The sequence below is a fragment of the Aythya ferina genome, assembly GCF_964211825.1.
Source record: "Aythya ferina genome assembly, chromosome: 3".
Lineage (NCBI taxonomy): Eukaryota > Metazoa > Chordata > Aves > Anseriformes > Anatidae > Aythya > Aythya ferina.
This window is the reverse complement of record NC_140298.1, coordinates 93,727,428-93,741,928: the sequence shown is the minus strand read 5'-3', so window position 1 is coordinate 93,741,928 and position 14,501 is coordinate 93,727,428. Positions and strand designations below refer to the sequence as shown.

Below are 14,501 nucleotides of genomic sequence, written 5' to 3'. Positions count from 1 at the left end.
GGAGACATGAATTAGTTCAGTGATTCTGTATACGTGAAATTAGAATGACTGTTGCAAAATTTTTAAAGGAGATTAAAAAGCATACTTTTAAAAAGCATACTTTTAAATTGGTAGAAAGATGGCAGTTCACTTTCCATATGAGTTTTTTTTTATATAAATTAAATACAAAGCCCAAAATGGTTCTGAGGAATTGTAATAAAATCAGCTTAATTCATAAGCATGACAAAGAATGGAAGTGTATTTTTCCAAAGCCTACAGCTCTCTTAACAGACATATGAAAATTAAAAGGGTTATGATTTCATAATTTTAACTGAATTGTTTCTTTTTATTCAACTTTCATGTCTTTACCATCTCTATATTTATTATTACTGCTCCTGTTGTAATTACAGTAAGAAATAGCTGTTTGATGTTACATTTTTAATCTTAAAAGCCACCTTGATATTAAATGATTAAGGTGAAACAATCACAATTCAACTAAGTCAATGAAAAAAAAACACCACACTGAATTCAGAGAAGACAGGATTTCATCTAAATCTAGACCGTGGATTAAATTTGAAAATACTTTGGGGCATTTGGGTGCAGCCAGCCCTTTCACTAAAAGATTAACTTCTGAATCCTGTTAGTCAACACTTTAATGTTTCAAAAATTACCTTGAAGCACTAAGGTAATTAGAGGATTTAGAGGATCTTTTTCTTACTAATTTGAAAAGGAGAGTAAGAGATCCTGAAAAGAAGTACCTGGGGATCCAATTCTGCTGAAGAGTCTACTGAGAAAATTAATAAAAATCATGTATTATATCTTATGCTCAAGTTTATATGCATGCATCTCAGCACATACATATTGTAGTACTCAAGAGAGGCAGCTCTGAGCTTCAGCCATGCTGTGCAGGATGGTCAGATACACAAAACAGTCATCACATCTACTAAGAGCTAACTACTTTTTTTCTAAAACACTGATCCCTGCTGCAATTAGATGAAGATTAATGTGGCTCTGAGCTATTCTGAAAGTCTGTTAGGACATTTTAGGTCAGAACTCGTTACTTGTGTTGTTGACTACCACACTTTCTTCAGAAGTCTCTTTCTGACCACACTCGGTCCCTCTTGTCTTTTAAATCTGATGGTCTGTGCATTTGTGGCTATAGAACCATGACAGCGTTGCTCCTGGAACAGAGCTGCAGTTCGCTTTAGCCACTAAATCACTCTTGTCTTAGTGGTTAATTATGAGTCACGCAAAAACAAAAGAAGCAGTTCTGAGATTTCTTTCTTTATGAGTCAATCTTTTTCAGCCTTATTTAATCCATTTGTTACATGAAAGAGAGCACAAACATTCTTTTTCACCATACGTCATTTCTCATTTAAAGTAAAAGAAAGTAAAATTTTGTCCTAAATATTGTGACTTCCCAATAGAAAGGTATGCTCGAAACAATTAGCACTGTAAACATCAGCACAAAGCACATGCACCAACAGTGTTTAACCCTGACTTTAGAAACTGCATTTCACAACCAAGCTCTTTGGAAGCCCATCTATTTATGACCCAACTAAAGGAAATGAACGTGACGTCAAATGTGTTAGAGGTACAAACTAACTGCAGCGTGATTTGCTGAAACCAAAGATTGATGGGCATGTTAGTAATATTGATCGGATATCGAATGGAAATAATAAAATCAAGGTGTGGCACTGAAATGTCCAGATTCCAGAGAAGTGAGGAAGGACTGGACTCTAAACTCCATTTGATGAAGGTACAGGATTTCCAATTTGCAACGTGCACATATAAATAACATTAACGAACAAAAAGCGCAAAATCGGTGCTCACTGCATCCAAAATTCAAAGAGATTTTTTCCATTATGCCTGACAGAGTTATTTTTTGAGCCATAGCTTCACTTAAGTCACTATAAAATCACCTATTTCAACCCTACCCAGTTTAACCAACCATCGTTCATGATGGTACTTCTTCTTCTAATCGAGAAAGACTGACTTGTGAATATGGTAACATTGTGGTTTGCTCTCTGAATGCTTTGTAAAGCATTCTTTGTGGCTGCTTTAGAACAAAAAACAAGTAAGTCAACTGCAGAATACGATCTGTTTCCTTGTGGCACCCTTTGCGCTGGGGTAAGATACTGACCAGTACCTTCACTATTGAGAAATAGGGATGAAAACATGCAGCAGAATTTCTCTCAGATAATTTTATCCACTTGGGAGAAATTGCATTAATTTATTAAGCTTTCAAGCCTCTGTTTACAGAATGAACCAATATGCTTACTCATTCGTATTGCTTACTGTGTTTGTCACCATAGCCCAGTAACGTCTATCAGAAAAAATGCTCCAGTTCCACTGAACCCTCATGTCCTCAGTGTCTTTGCCCTCCACCCAGAAATTTTTAATAGTATTGGTACTTAAGTAAGTTCAGGGTAAGCTCACAAAGCATCAGCTTCTCCAAAAATATTTTTTATTATCTATCTGTGAGCAAAATGGAAAGCAGCTTGTCCTTCACTGGAAACACACTAAGCCACTTCATCATGGGATATAGTACCTGGGAGTATAGTGGCGTGGTGTGAGATGGGCTGAAGTGGAGGTTGGGGGGATGCAGCAGTAGGGTGCAAGATGCCCTCGCAATATCACCTAGTGGAGCAGCAGCTCTGGACCTTTCTTGCCTGGACTTGAATCTGCTGAACTGGTGCTAGGGGATGCAACATACTCACACAATTCCGTCAGGTTGAAGGAGAGCCAACATCCACTCTTCTATCTCACCTTATCACTCACCAGAAAAACACCCTTCATTTTTGAGGATTTAGTTTAATGAGATGAGATAATATTCATAGCATACCCCTTAAAAGGTTAAGCATGAAGTTATTTTTAACCTCAAAATAAGGAGATCTGAGTTACTGCCAGCCTCTTTCAGTCGGCTTTCAACAAACTTTGGAAGTGTCACACATGCTTTCTCCTTGTCCCATTATAACCATTTACAGGAACTGTTAGGAGAAAGACAAACCTCCACCGATATTTTTATGCCTGAACTGTAGGCAGACACTGGGAAATTGTGTCTCCACAATGCTTTTATAAGCACAGAGCTTAAATATGGGACTATTTAGCGATGAAATTAGAATGGCAGTTCTCGAAGTGTACCATATATACACATCTGTGTGTGTTTAGAAACTTTCATGTATTTAAAAAGTCAGTTTTTGTGTCCCACGAAGAAAAGTGTTCTGGATATGAGTAAAAGCAATTGTTATTTAAATTTTCCTGTGCAGCTTGGAATAGGATGATCCAGCTTTGTCAAAAGTACAGAGGAGCAAGACAATCAACTGATGCTTGAAGGTATGGCTACATTAGTGATCTCAGTGTTGCATCCAGGAAGATTTGCTGGGGAACTGGGCTCTATTTTCCTTAACACAACCTGATCTGTGAAAGCTATGAGCCATTCAGTTCTTACCCAAGCAAACTCCTACTTAAGAAGCCACAGGATAGTTAGAGCAATATTAGCTGCAGGACTGAGGTTTGTGTCAACAAGAAGTCAGATGATTACACCAGCGTACATTCTGGCATGCATACCTTTACAGTGGAGTCACATTCCATTCAAACAGGCCTTTTGCTGCTCGAGCACAACAAACGTTTGGCAACGCTATTAAAGGACATCTTCAGTTCAGGTACACGTTGCCAGAGACAACTTAGTATGGCCCATAACCCAGTTTTCTGTACCTGCTGGGATCTCAGGATGGCAGCGTCAATCTCATCCACCTTCTGCGAGATCGTGTCGCTCACCAATCTGTATCGCTCGTTGTCCTCTGTTATCATCTTGTCGAGCCCCTCTCTGGCCCTCCATGGCACCAGCTCCAGGAAGGCACTGCCGACTTCATTCAGGGTGTCCACTAAGGCTTTGTTGTTCTTTGCTTCCTTTTTCAGCTCCTGCAAAAAGCCATTTAAAGTAAATGTGCCAACACATGAGCTGAACACACACACAGCTTGCACATGGTTTTTATTCTCTCAACTACCGTGTTGAGAACTGAAATGTGTTCCAGGCACACCAAAGGGATAAATTAGCACAATTATTTTCAGCTCCGTTTTATGAGCTTTTTGATACTTGTCAGTTGTTTGACAGAAAAGTGAGTGATGCTTGAAAGTTTCTATAGAATAATCCTAAAAACATTTCTCCAGTCAATGTGATACTCTGAAATTCTCTGGAATTTATTAGAGTTGTTAGTAGTTAACGAAGCAAGCCGATAAAATAAAACTAACACATATTCTTTGCACCCTGCAACTCCATAAAGAACTAAATCACCACCAAAAGTATGAAATGAAGCAAAATATGATGAATTCAAGCGATTCCTGAAATGAGCAATGACTGGATTACATCCCAGTCAAATCATCATACAGTCCTTCAGGAATGACATTTTTCTTTACAGGGAACCCTATTGCTGATTCTTTTTTTTTTTCTTTATATAAATATATATATATATATCAGAAAACTAATGTATTTTTTTAGCTTTTTTCTTTCAAAACTATCCAACTTGTGCTACATTAAAAAAAAAACAAACTTATTGATGAACGAAATTAGTAATATATTTGAATGCTGTCTTTTTTATACTTTTTAGGATTTTATCCATGTCATAACTAAAGAACCAAAATAACTTTGTTTGACAATTTAGGAGTTTTCCCAGGATTAGGTAATTGCTCGAACAAAAAGGAAATGTTGTGCTTCTGTGCTAAAAATAAACCTCAGCCCAGTTTCGTAAGTGATTATAACAGATGACTCTGGAAAGTGAGTTCAATTCTTAACTACTGCTACATTTAGTCAGATGAGATCCGATGCCAAATTAGTTATTCACAAAACAACTTCCTGCCAAACAGAAGTTAACACAAAACCTAGTTGAATCATTCAGCAATAAGTAATTCACAGGTTCTAAAACCTACTTTTTGTCTTTCTTGTGCTTGGCTTAATTCTTCACCCTTTGGTATTTGAGTTTCGTGTGACAGTAACTCCACTTCCACTTTATCAAGCCATTTGCAGAGCTCCTCATGGGTTGAGTGTAGTTGACCTGCAAGCTGCAGAGCCTGCTCTAAGGTCTTGGACACGTCAGAGCTCAATTTTGTAATGTCTTTGTACCTCGCTTTAATGCCTTCCAGTTTATCTTGAATTATTACAACTTCATCACCTAAAATATCAGAAGGATGTTATTTCCTGTGAACACAAATTCTTAAAAGAAAAAAAAAATCCCAAACATCAACCCACACCTATTAGAGCAATCTCAATAATTTAATTTATAAAATGACCCAAACAAGGTGACAGGGCAAATCCTCACCTCTTGTAAATTATTCTACTTCACTGAAAGTCTACAGAGCTACAAAGTTTACCTCAATTCAGGATCTAACCTTCTGTGGTTTTTTGCTTTACTAAAGTTTCAGAAAGTAAGGCATGTGACCCAAAATTTAATGCAGATGTTCTTTAGAAAATCACGATACTTCTTATAAAGCCCCCCCCAAATCTAACAACAACAACAAAAAAACAGATTATAAAAGTCACTGAAAATACTAAGAAAAAAAAAAATCAACCAAATATTAACTACAGTAATATTTTATATCATTCTTTAACACGTACACGCTTTACCATCTGTTCAGAATAACTCAAAAGGCTAAAATAAAAGCAACCTCCTGAAATGTATTAGTATATATTCAGTTTTCATTACAGAATATGCATAATGTTTAAGTGTGGAATAGAAAAAGGATTCCCCTCCTTCGGCCATGTGTGTCTTACAGAGTTCAAGAACTATAAAAGTACTGGAAAATCTGGACAGATGTTGATCTACAGAACAGACGTTGTGTACAACTGGAATGCAACTTTTCCCACAATATTAGCTCCAGTGGTCAAAGCTTTCCTCTTGCAGTTAAAGGTAGTCTAATATCTCATTCATCTGTGAATGGCTCCAGGGAATTGACTGTGTCCACTGCCAAACAGCCCTCCATTCTGAGTAATGCTCATAACTTCCTATTAGGAATGGAATGCAGGTTCACTAAAATAATTTGCCACTAAAAATAATAAGGAATTCAAGGGCCAAATTCCCTACGAGCATAAATGGACTTTTGCTCACACACATTTGGTCCAAAACGTAACCTACCTTGACCTCAAACCTTTATTAAAATAGACAACTGCAACCGCTTTAAGCAGCAAGTATGGACTAATATTTACAAGTTTGACTTCAATCTTCTCATAAGCACTTTCAAGTACAAGAAAAAAAGCCCAGTGAATTGTAATTTTCTAAAAACTCTCACCTGTTGTCTGCTTGAGAAGCTCTAAGCCATTTTGTATAGCCAAATCAACATTTTGTTTTCTAAGAAGAATCTCCTCCTGAAGATCCTAAGAGGAAATGCCATTTGTGTAAGCATGGACATAATAAATGACACTACTTTTATTTGGAGTAAGCATGTTTCCATTTTAAATAAAATATATTAATGAAAAATAAATAAAACATGGATATGTAAACCATATACAAAACCGAATGAAATAATAAATGAACAGAAATCAAAATACCAGTAGTTCAGAGTGCTGTTTCTCAATCAATTCTGCGTTGCAATCTTGGACTGACAATTTGCTCAGTTTATCATGGACTTCATTCAGCCAGTTCATCAATTCAACTTCGTCCTCCCCAAAAATCTGAGCATTGCAGTAGGCTTGCTGGAGAAGTTCAGACCTGCTGTTGCTCTTCTCTTGAATCTCAATGTATCGGGCCTGAGAAGAATCTAGCTTTTCCTGCACCATATCTTTATCTTCCCTGGAGCTCATAGTCTTTAGAGACTGACCAATACTAATGGCCTGATGTAAACTCTTATTGTGAGCTAGAACATCATCTTCTAGAGCCTATATATTTTTTGAATAATGAAGAATAATGGAAAAGAAAATGAGAAAAACATAAAAGAAACGTAAGTGGAACTAAATAAAAACTGAATAAAAAAATGACATATTGCCAACATAAACACATAGAACTCAAATAACAGAAAAAAATCAGTATGGTAAAACAATGGTACAGCACAACAGCTCTCCCATTTGTGCTATACTTTACAGATGAGTTTAGAAAGAATGGCACAAGCAAATTTGTGGTTTGTATCTTACCTTATGCTGAGCAATCTGCTGTTGCAGTTTGGAGGCCTGCGTTCCAATGGGTTCAGCATTTGCAAGCCTCTTCTCTGTGGCGGTCAGCCACTCCACCAGTGGCTCCAGAGCTTCATGAAACTGCTGTGCTACCACTGAGATGCCTTCCAACTGGCGGTTCCTACAAACAAGGTGTTTTTTTTGTGTGAGGAAGTATATATTAAATATATATTTTTTAAAAAAGACCCTTGAATCTTGAATCTTTGGAAACAAACAAACAAAAACCACAATTCTGTCTTATTCTAGGAACTACAATATGAAATAGAAATATATGAAAATGAAACAGAAACACATCCACAATATCCAATAAATAAGCAAGGTGAACAAAACCCAAACAAAACCTACCTCCAAAGCTGTTTGAAGTTCTTATAGCTGATAGGTAAGTTTTATAAGTAAAAGGATTAGTGCTGTATTCATATACTTTTTTTCTAGCACTCCATTCAGCAAAATATTGTTCGATACCCAATTAAGGTAGTTCTCAACTTGTAGCTGTCTTTAAGCATTAAGTTACATCTCCCTATTACAAGTTTTAAAGTTACTCAAAGGCTTTATTGAACCAGAACACATTATCATGCTTACTCAGCGTTGTAAAATACCTTTTAACATTTGTTCAGTGATGTGAGCAGAACTACTTGGCTCTACTCTGTATCTCTTGTTCTGGATAAAAGCTCTCAATGAAACTAATGAGACAATGTTAATAAAGCACAGAGACTTGACCTCAAAAAAAAAAAAGCAGTATCTAAAACATTTCTGTTCCAGATTATTACTTTTCAGAGAAGATTCTTGATCACAGGAATAGTCTACTCTACCACCACTGGTAGTAGAAAGAAATCTCCCTCAAGCATGCTTTTAAGAGAGATTTTTCCTACATGAAAAACATCACAATATTGTCTTTCAATAGGGGATCTTATTCCAGGTAAAAGCTATGTTCACACATGCTTCCCAAGGTTTATAAGCAAGGGAGACCTGACAGGCCTGGCACAGTTAGCTACAGAATGCTCACAGAAATACTCTACTTAGTTTTCAAAATCATTGTCAGATCTCCTTTTCATTTCGAGAGACCAGCCAAAGAAAAATGGAGACAATCTTCCAACTAATAGATAGCTTAGAAAAAATGCAATTTCATTTTTAATTATACATCACCAGACTGGGAGAAGAATATTAAATTAAACATAACATTACCCAGCTAATGAGTCAGATACTTTCAATAAATTAAAGAAAAAAAAAAAAAGGAAATAATTGTCTATTAGTGGTTGACTCTACTAATTAAATAATTGTATTATTAGTACAAGGCAACTAAAGAGGTTTGGAGTAAAGGAACTACAGAGGGAGTAGAAGACAATATAGGTGAATTTAGAATCACAGACAAATCATAAAGTATCTAAGTGTCTGTATATGTGGATATTGTGTCTTTTTTTTAAAATTGGAACTTGAATTGGACTGCAATCTCTTTAAGAGTGTTTCTGCATTGCTAGAATTTATCTGCATACCTCAATGGTCCTTTTTTTCTTGAGAACTAAGGCAGCTCAGCACCTTGCGTAAGTACATCAGAAACTGACAGCATGAGGGTTACTAAATGCTAGAAACTGATGACACAGATGACATCAAACAGCAAAAGAGAGGAAGAGTTGAGTGCCCCCTCTTTGTAGCAGCATGTCAGGATTTTTAAGTTTTGAGGTAAGATCATTAGTAAGTGTCAAGAATGCACTTGATTCTATGCAAAATAGATGTGCTTTTTCTTCATCAAGAAACTTCAATTAAATGAACCAACAGAGATAAAATGTTCAGAGGATACACATGCCGTCAATCCTAGCAGATTGTCACACCTTAGGCTAAAACGTTATTAAAACAAATTAAACATTTGTTTAAAGCTTTTACTCTGTTCAAGGCACATCTCTCCACTTTTTCTTCAGAGGACCTATTATATCAACATCGAGACACAACGATGTAATGTACGAACAAGTATGATAGTAGTTAAAAAGATTTCACATTAGAGTTCCACTTGCTGCTTCTAACCATCTATCACGTGCTACGTCTATATTTTGCAAAGCTATGAAAGAATTTCAAATACCTTGTTTCAGCTTTACTGAGCAATGCATCCCATCGACTGTCCAGGAAACTCAGCTGTTTCAAGATTTTCGCTTTATCAGCAGGTTCTGCTGACTCTGCAATTTTCTCCCCTTCACGCTTGATTACCTCAACAGTAGGCTTGCGGTCATCCAGCAACCTCTGGAGAAGCTAGAGAGAAAGCAATCCGACAGCAGGTTATTAAGGAACATTGTAATATCACAAGTGTAAAAACAGAAGGAGCTGGACTTCTTGAAAACCTCTTAAGCAAAAAAAATATCAATGCTATTTTGATGGAAGTGTGATGCTATATTGTGATGGTGTGAATAATGCTAATCAAAAAAGAGAGATGCTCCCCTCCTCCCCACCCCCAGATGCTCATTTTATTCTCTGAACCACTTTGAGACATAGAATGGAATTCACTGATCTAGTCTAATAAATTATTTTCTTCCTCAAGAATAAATTCCACTTCTCCCTCAAATCCTCTGTGCCACTTCTCTCCCCATTCTCTAGTAACCTTTGGTAATGTGACCATTCCCTCCTCTGCAGGGATCCCAAAATGACAACCTGTTTTGGCCACAGATTTACATTAAATATCTGCATGGGAGCCGGCCACACAGTCCAACTGCATGGACAATGTTTCATGAGCTACAGTGTGCTTCTTTTTTCTGTGACCATTTTGAAAATTCACAGGTGATAACACTGCTAGTGTCTTTATATTAACCCAGGCCATTCCCCAAGAGCACTCCAAATAATTACCAACAATGATCAGATCACAACAGGATCAAGATCCAAGTGTTTCTGTCCGTAGCCTGCAATATTACCTTGGAGTTATTACAATGAAAAACTTTCTATGTTTTATTTCCTACTTTCGAAATTGCCAAAAACTGGATTTTACGTCATCCCTTTTTCCAGTGGACCTTTAACATTTCTTTCCAGAGGGTGTTAATTATTCTAACTAGAGCTCAGATTGCAGTGTCATACGCTGTCCTGTGCTCCCAGAAGACGAGCCCTTCTCCCAGCCCTTGGCAGACCCTGGAGTACCAAACGGATGGCTGTCTTAACCACCTCAATACACCTGAAAAGATTTCATGCTTTGACAAAGACTGGGAATTTATTCTCATTGCTCCAGGGAAAAGAGAGATACTCTGAACGGATTTTACTTACTTTCTGTTCTTGTATTTGGGCCTTCACGACTTTGAACTCAGCAGATGGTGGCTTCTGATTAGCCACAAGTTCTTCTGTATCAATGAGCCAGCTAAGCAGAGATTCAAGGGCATCCTGAAACCTCCCACAGTGAAGGAGAGCTTCCTGCAATTGTGCAGCACGCTGGGCAACCTGACGAAAAATAGAACATCTGACTGTACTCACCTTTTTTCTTATTTCTGTGAAACAAGCGGCCAAAATTTGCTCAACACCTGGCAATATCATTAACTTGTGCTCTCATTTTCATAGCTATTTGTAGCAGCACTATGGCACAACGTACCATTAATCTCCACAGTCATCCAGTGAAGAGAGGTTGACTCTCAGTGAACTAGACTGCTCTAGTAGTCCATTACAAGAGATGCTCCTGTTTTATATAGCTACAGTATTATGAAGCACACTGACAGGATGTTTGTGTTTCAGATGGTCTATAATTTCCTTATAAAAAGACTGAGCCAGGCACCCAAAGCAGCAGTTAAGGGGCAATAAGCCCTTCAAAGGAAAGAAGAAATAGGAAAGGAGAGGACAAATAGGTGCATTATAAGTGTCTGTGGTCCTACTGCATCATCCCTTCAGGCAGACAGAGAGCAGAGGAAACCAAATGCAGTTTCCACTTCCCACCCTTGACATTTTCAACAGCAGCTACTTCAGGAAGAGAAGTCTTCAAAGCATCAGAAAAAAAAGAAAATCTACAGCAAGTTTTCCAAAGCAGTGGTACCTTCCAATGGCTCAGGCAACCCTTAAGGTACTACAAAGGAATTGTGCCACGAGTCACACAAAGCTGGGCTGTATCAGTGCTGCTCTCCACAGGTATGACCAGTGCACACAAATACAACAGAGGGAAAAAAAAAATGTGAACAAAGACTGAAGAGGAACTACTCAAAAGCAGCTATCTACAAATGACACTGCTGCTTTTCCCATATAGGCATCACAGTTCCTGCCTCTTTGACTGGGTTATCAACCTTCTCTGCTTTGCTTAAGCAGAAAGGAACACGCAGCCCTGGAGGAATCTTTCCTCAATGAAAAACCATGATGGACCTACAGAAAGCTTGACAAAACCTTATAAATGACAGCAATACCTCTAGCAACAAGCGATACAAATCTTATCCTTAGAATTACTGGTGAAGGTATTGTGTAAAGCAACACAATTCATAGTCTCACTGAATATTTAATTTCCTGTGTTTTGAAAGACGTCAGTAAATAAGTAATCAAAATATAGGACACGACAAAAGCAGAATAGTATACAAAATATTAACCTTCTTATTAAGAGTCTTCCACCGGGTGTTAACGTCTTCAAGGTCATGTTCAAGGTTCTCTGTGTTGGTACTTTTAGCAGCACTTTGAATAAGGCCTTGACCCAACCAATTTACCTCCTGTTGCTTAACTTGCAGGGGTTCAATTTCTTCTTTCTGGAATACCTGCAGTTGGAAAAACAAGACACACATGAAACATTATGACTGCTAACATAAAACACATCTAGTGCTTCCATCACATTACGCAACTCAAACATGCTGAATTTGCTGAGTTGGTATCTAAAAGAAAGGAAACCATTCCTCACCAGCACCCTCCTAAAAAAATAAATCAATAAATCTAAACATAACAGACTTAATCTAAACAGAATAAATGTAATACACCATTGAGGTAAGATGACGTACATTTCCATGAGCAGCTCTCGACAGGAAGGAAAGGGAGAAAGAATCAAGGAAAGCATCTGAAGACAAGGAATGCATTTATCTGTTTCATTATCTGTCTATAAACCCTACCAAAACATGGTGCAGAAGGACCGTAAATTGTCCTTAAATAAACAAACAAACACCAAGACAGACTATTGGGCATTTTTTTCCAAATTAGGGCAAAGACAAAACTTTCAAGTTAAAGGAGCAGTGAATGGAGAATGATTTCAAGGCAGGTTTTATAAGAATATAAAGGTAAAAAGTGAGGAGGCGGTACGGATGCTGCTGAAACAGCATCACAGTGGAGACCCATGAGAATGGTTTTTAATTCTGAGAGATACTCTTGCAAATTGCCAGGGCTTTGACCGGACCCAAAGAGCAATTTGAACAGTTTTCTGTTTGCTTTATTTTACTCTCTCAGGTATTTAAGGCTTTTCAGAGTCAGATTATTACCATTAGCAACAGCAATGTAAATCTCCACTTGTATTCAACTGAATGAGGCTGAGCTGACACCAGTGTCAATGAGATCAGAAAATGGCCTGAAGCCCCTGAATTAATTACACAGGCCAGTGAAAAATAACCAATGAATAAACAATGCTAAAGAATGCTCAACTTTTGACCCGAAATCCTTCTATTTCTATAGCAGCATTCAGTAACAGTTTTGGTGTACATTTAGAGCATTCAAAGCAACCTTTCTCAGCATCCTGAAAAGCAGAAATCACTTCAAACATACCAATGACTCCTCTTTAGCACCAAACACAGTATGGCAAGTGATTTCTTTTAAAGAGGCAGCCCCCAGGTGGCTGAGCACACTTCCAGGAGCTTGACAAGTCAATCTAGAAGCCAGAGCAAATATACTGAGCGGGACGGGTAAAAGCAATTAAGCATCCGTAAGAGTTTTGCTACTGTGGACCAAAAAAAATAAATGAAAACTGTGGTTTCACAAAAACTCACAGGGCACAACCAGCTGGCTGCTCCCAGAAAAGGGAAAATGCTCTTCTTTTTCTTCACTTCAGGGTAGGGAGGAGCAGAATAATCTTTTTACACAGAATCAATAACAAATTCTTCTTCATAAAGCCTCATCTTTTGAAAGCAATGCCCTGCCACAGAGGGGACTGATCTCCGTAATCTGCCCTTTACAAACACAAGCGTTCTTTGCAAGGAGAAGCTTAAAATAAATTACAATTATTGCTGAGGCCAAAGTTTACCAGAACAACTTAGCAACAAAGTCTGAAATATCTCAGATTTCAACCGGAGTGGGAAGAAAAAAATTACAGAGCTGACAAAACACCCTTTACTTATTACCAAGCTTCGCTTTTTACTTTCTTACCTCACCCACCACTCACAAAACATTGTGAGAGCCGGTGCTTGTAAAACACTGCCATGCCGTCAGATCGACTTTCTGGCACGCAAATGCAAAAGAAGGCTTTCAGAACATGCGGTGAGCCTTTAATCTACATGCCTTGGAAACCACAACAATCTGATACTGTTGCTTATACCTTTATGAGTAAGGCGGCTCAGCCGGAATAAATGGGCTGTAGCTGCCCTTGAATGGCATTGCCTTTAACCACAGCCTGTGTAAAAACTGAACACGAACATCGGCGCGCGGTGGAGGCTCTCCAAATCAAGGGTAACAGACACCATCTGGACAATAAATAACCGTACACCCAACAGCTGGAAGTAATCAGCCCTGTCAGCGATTGCCCCTCGTGCATTTTCGGAGCTGACCATCTCACCTAGTTTGGACGTCTTGGGTGCGCTACGCCACTGACACTGCCTGCTACATCTGCTGAACTAATAAAACGTACAATGTCTCCAGCCACAGCCAAACTGAAAGACTTCTGTAAACAGCTACGCTTAAGGTTGCATTACAACTATTTCACAAATGGATTTTTTTTTTAATTACCTTGTTAGACAACAGGCCATTGCAGACCGTATCCAAGGTTTCTTGGATGCCTGTAGTCCAGATATTGCCTCTACTTCTCCCTGGGATAGCTTTTGGACAGTTTACAGTGCTATCTAATTCAAGCTGTTGAACAGAAAATGCATTTTCACTTGAGCCTGTATGTGCTGTACTTGATTCCTCTGGATCTGATAAAACCTCGTATTTTGCTAAATCCACATCACCAGTATTCACAGCACCATTCGTATAATACACATCTAACTGAGGAGGTGCATCATCCACATAATCCCTCTCCACTGTTGTGGCTCGCGTTTTATTCTTTTCATGAACTTCATATGCATTTTCCTCTTCGTTTTGGTTGAGGGAAACACTTGGTCCATCACCTTGAAGAGGATCTCCATGTGTCAGAGTTCTCTCTTTGAAACTTTGTAAATAAGAGTATTTCTCCCCCATCTCTTCCTGATTGCTCTCACATTTTTGTGGACTGCTTTGTTTTACTCTTCCAGAGGGCAAA

General features: G+C 38.1%; 1 protein-coding gene across 40 annotated transcripts in view; it reads right to left on the bottom strand.

Annotated features, from left to right (window-relative positions):
* DST (dystonin) overlaps positions 1 to 14,501 on the bottom strand; it is a 300,235-nt gene that overhangs the window by 55,771 nt on the left and 229,963 nt on the right. For 36 of the 40 annotated variants that reach the window (XM_084516227.1, XM_084516265.1, XM_084516238.1 and 33 more), the window contains 8 exons: positions 11,668 to 11,829; positions 10,376 to 10,546; positions 9,213 to 9,379; positions 7,103 to 7,262; positions 6,524 to 6,850; positions 6,265 to 6,349; positions 4,909 to 5,150; positions 3,697 to 3,903 (listed from right to left, as the gene is read on the bottom strand). In XM_084516227.1, the coding sequence (XP_084372353.1) occupies positions 3,697 to 3,903; positions 4,909 to 5,150; positions 6,265 to 6,349; positions 6,524 to 6,850; positions 7,103 to 7,262; positions 9,213 to 9,379; positions 10,376 to 10,546; positions 11,668 to 11,829 (1,521 nt within the window). The remainder of the gene's footprint in view (positions 1 to 3,696; positions 3,904 to 4,908; positions 5,151 to 6,264; positions 6,350 to 6,523; positions 6,851 to 7,102; positions 7,263 to 9,212; positions 9,380 to 10,375; positions 10,547 to 11,667; positions 11,830 to 14,501) is intronic. The other 4 variants (XM_084516231.1, XM_084516235.1, XM_084516259.1 and 1 more) reach the window with 1 other exon arrangement.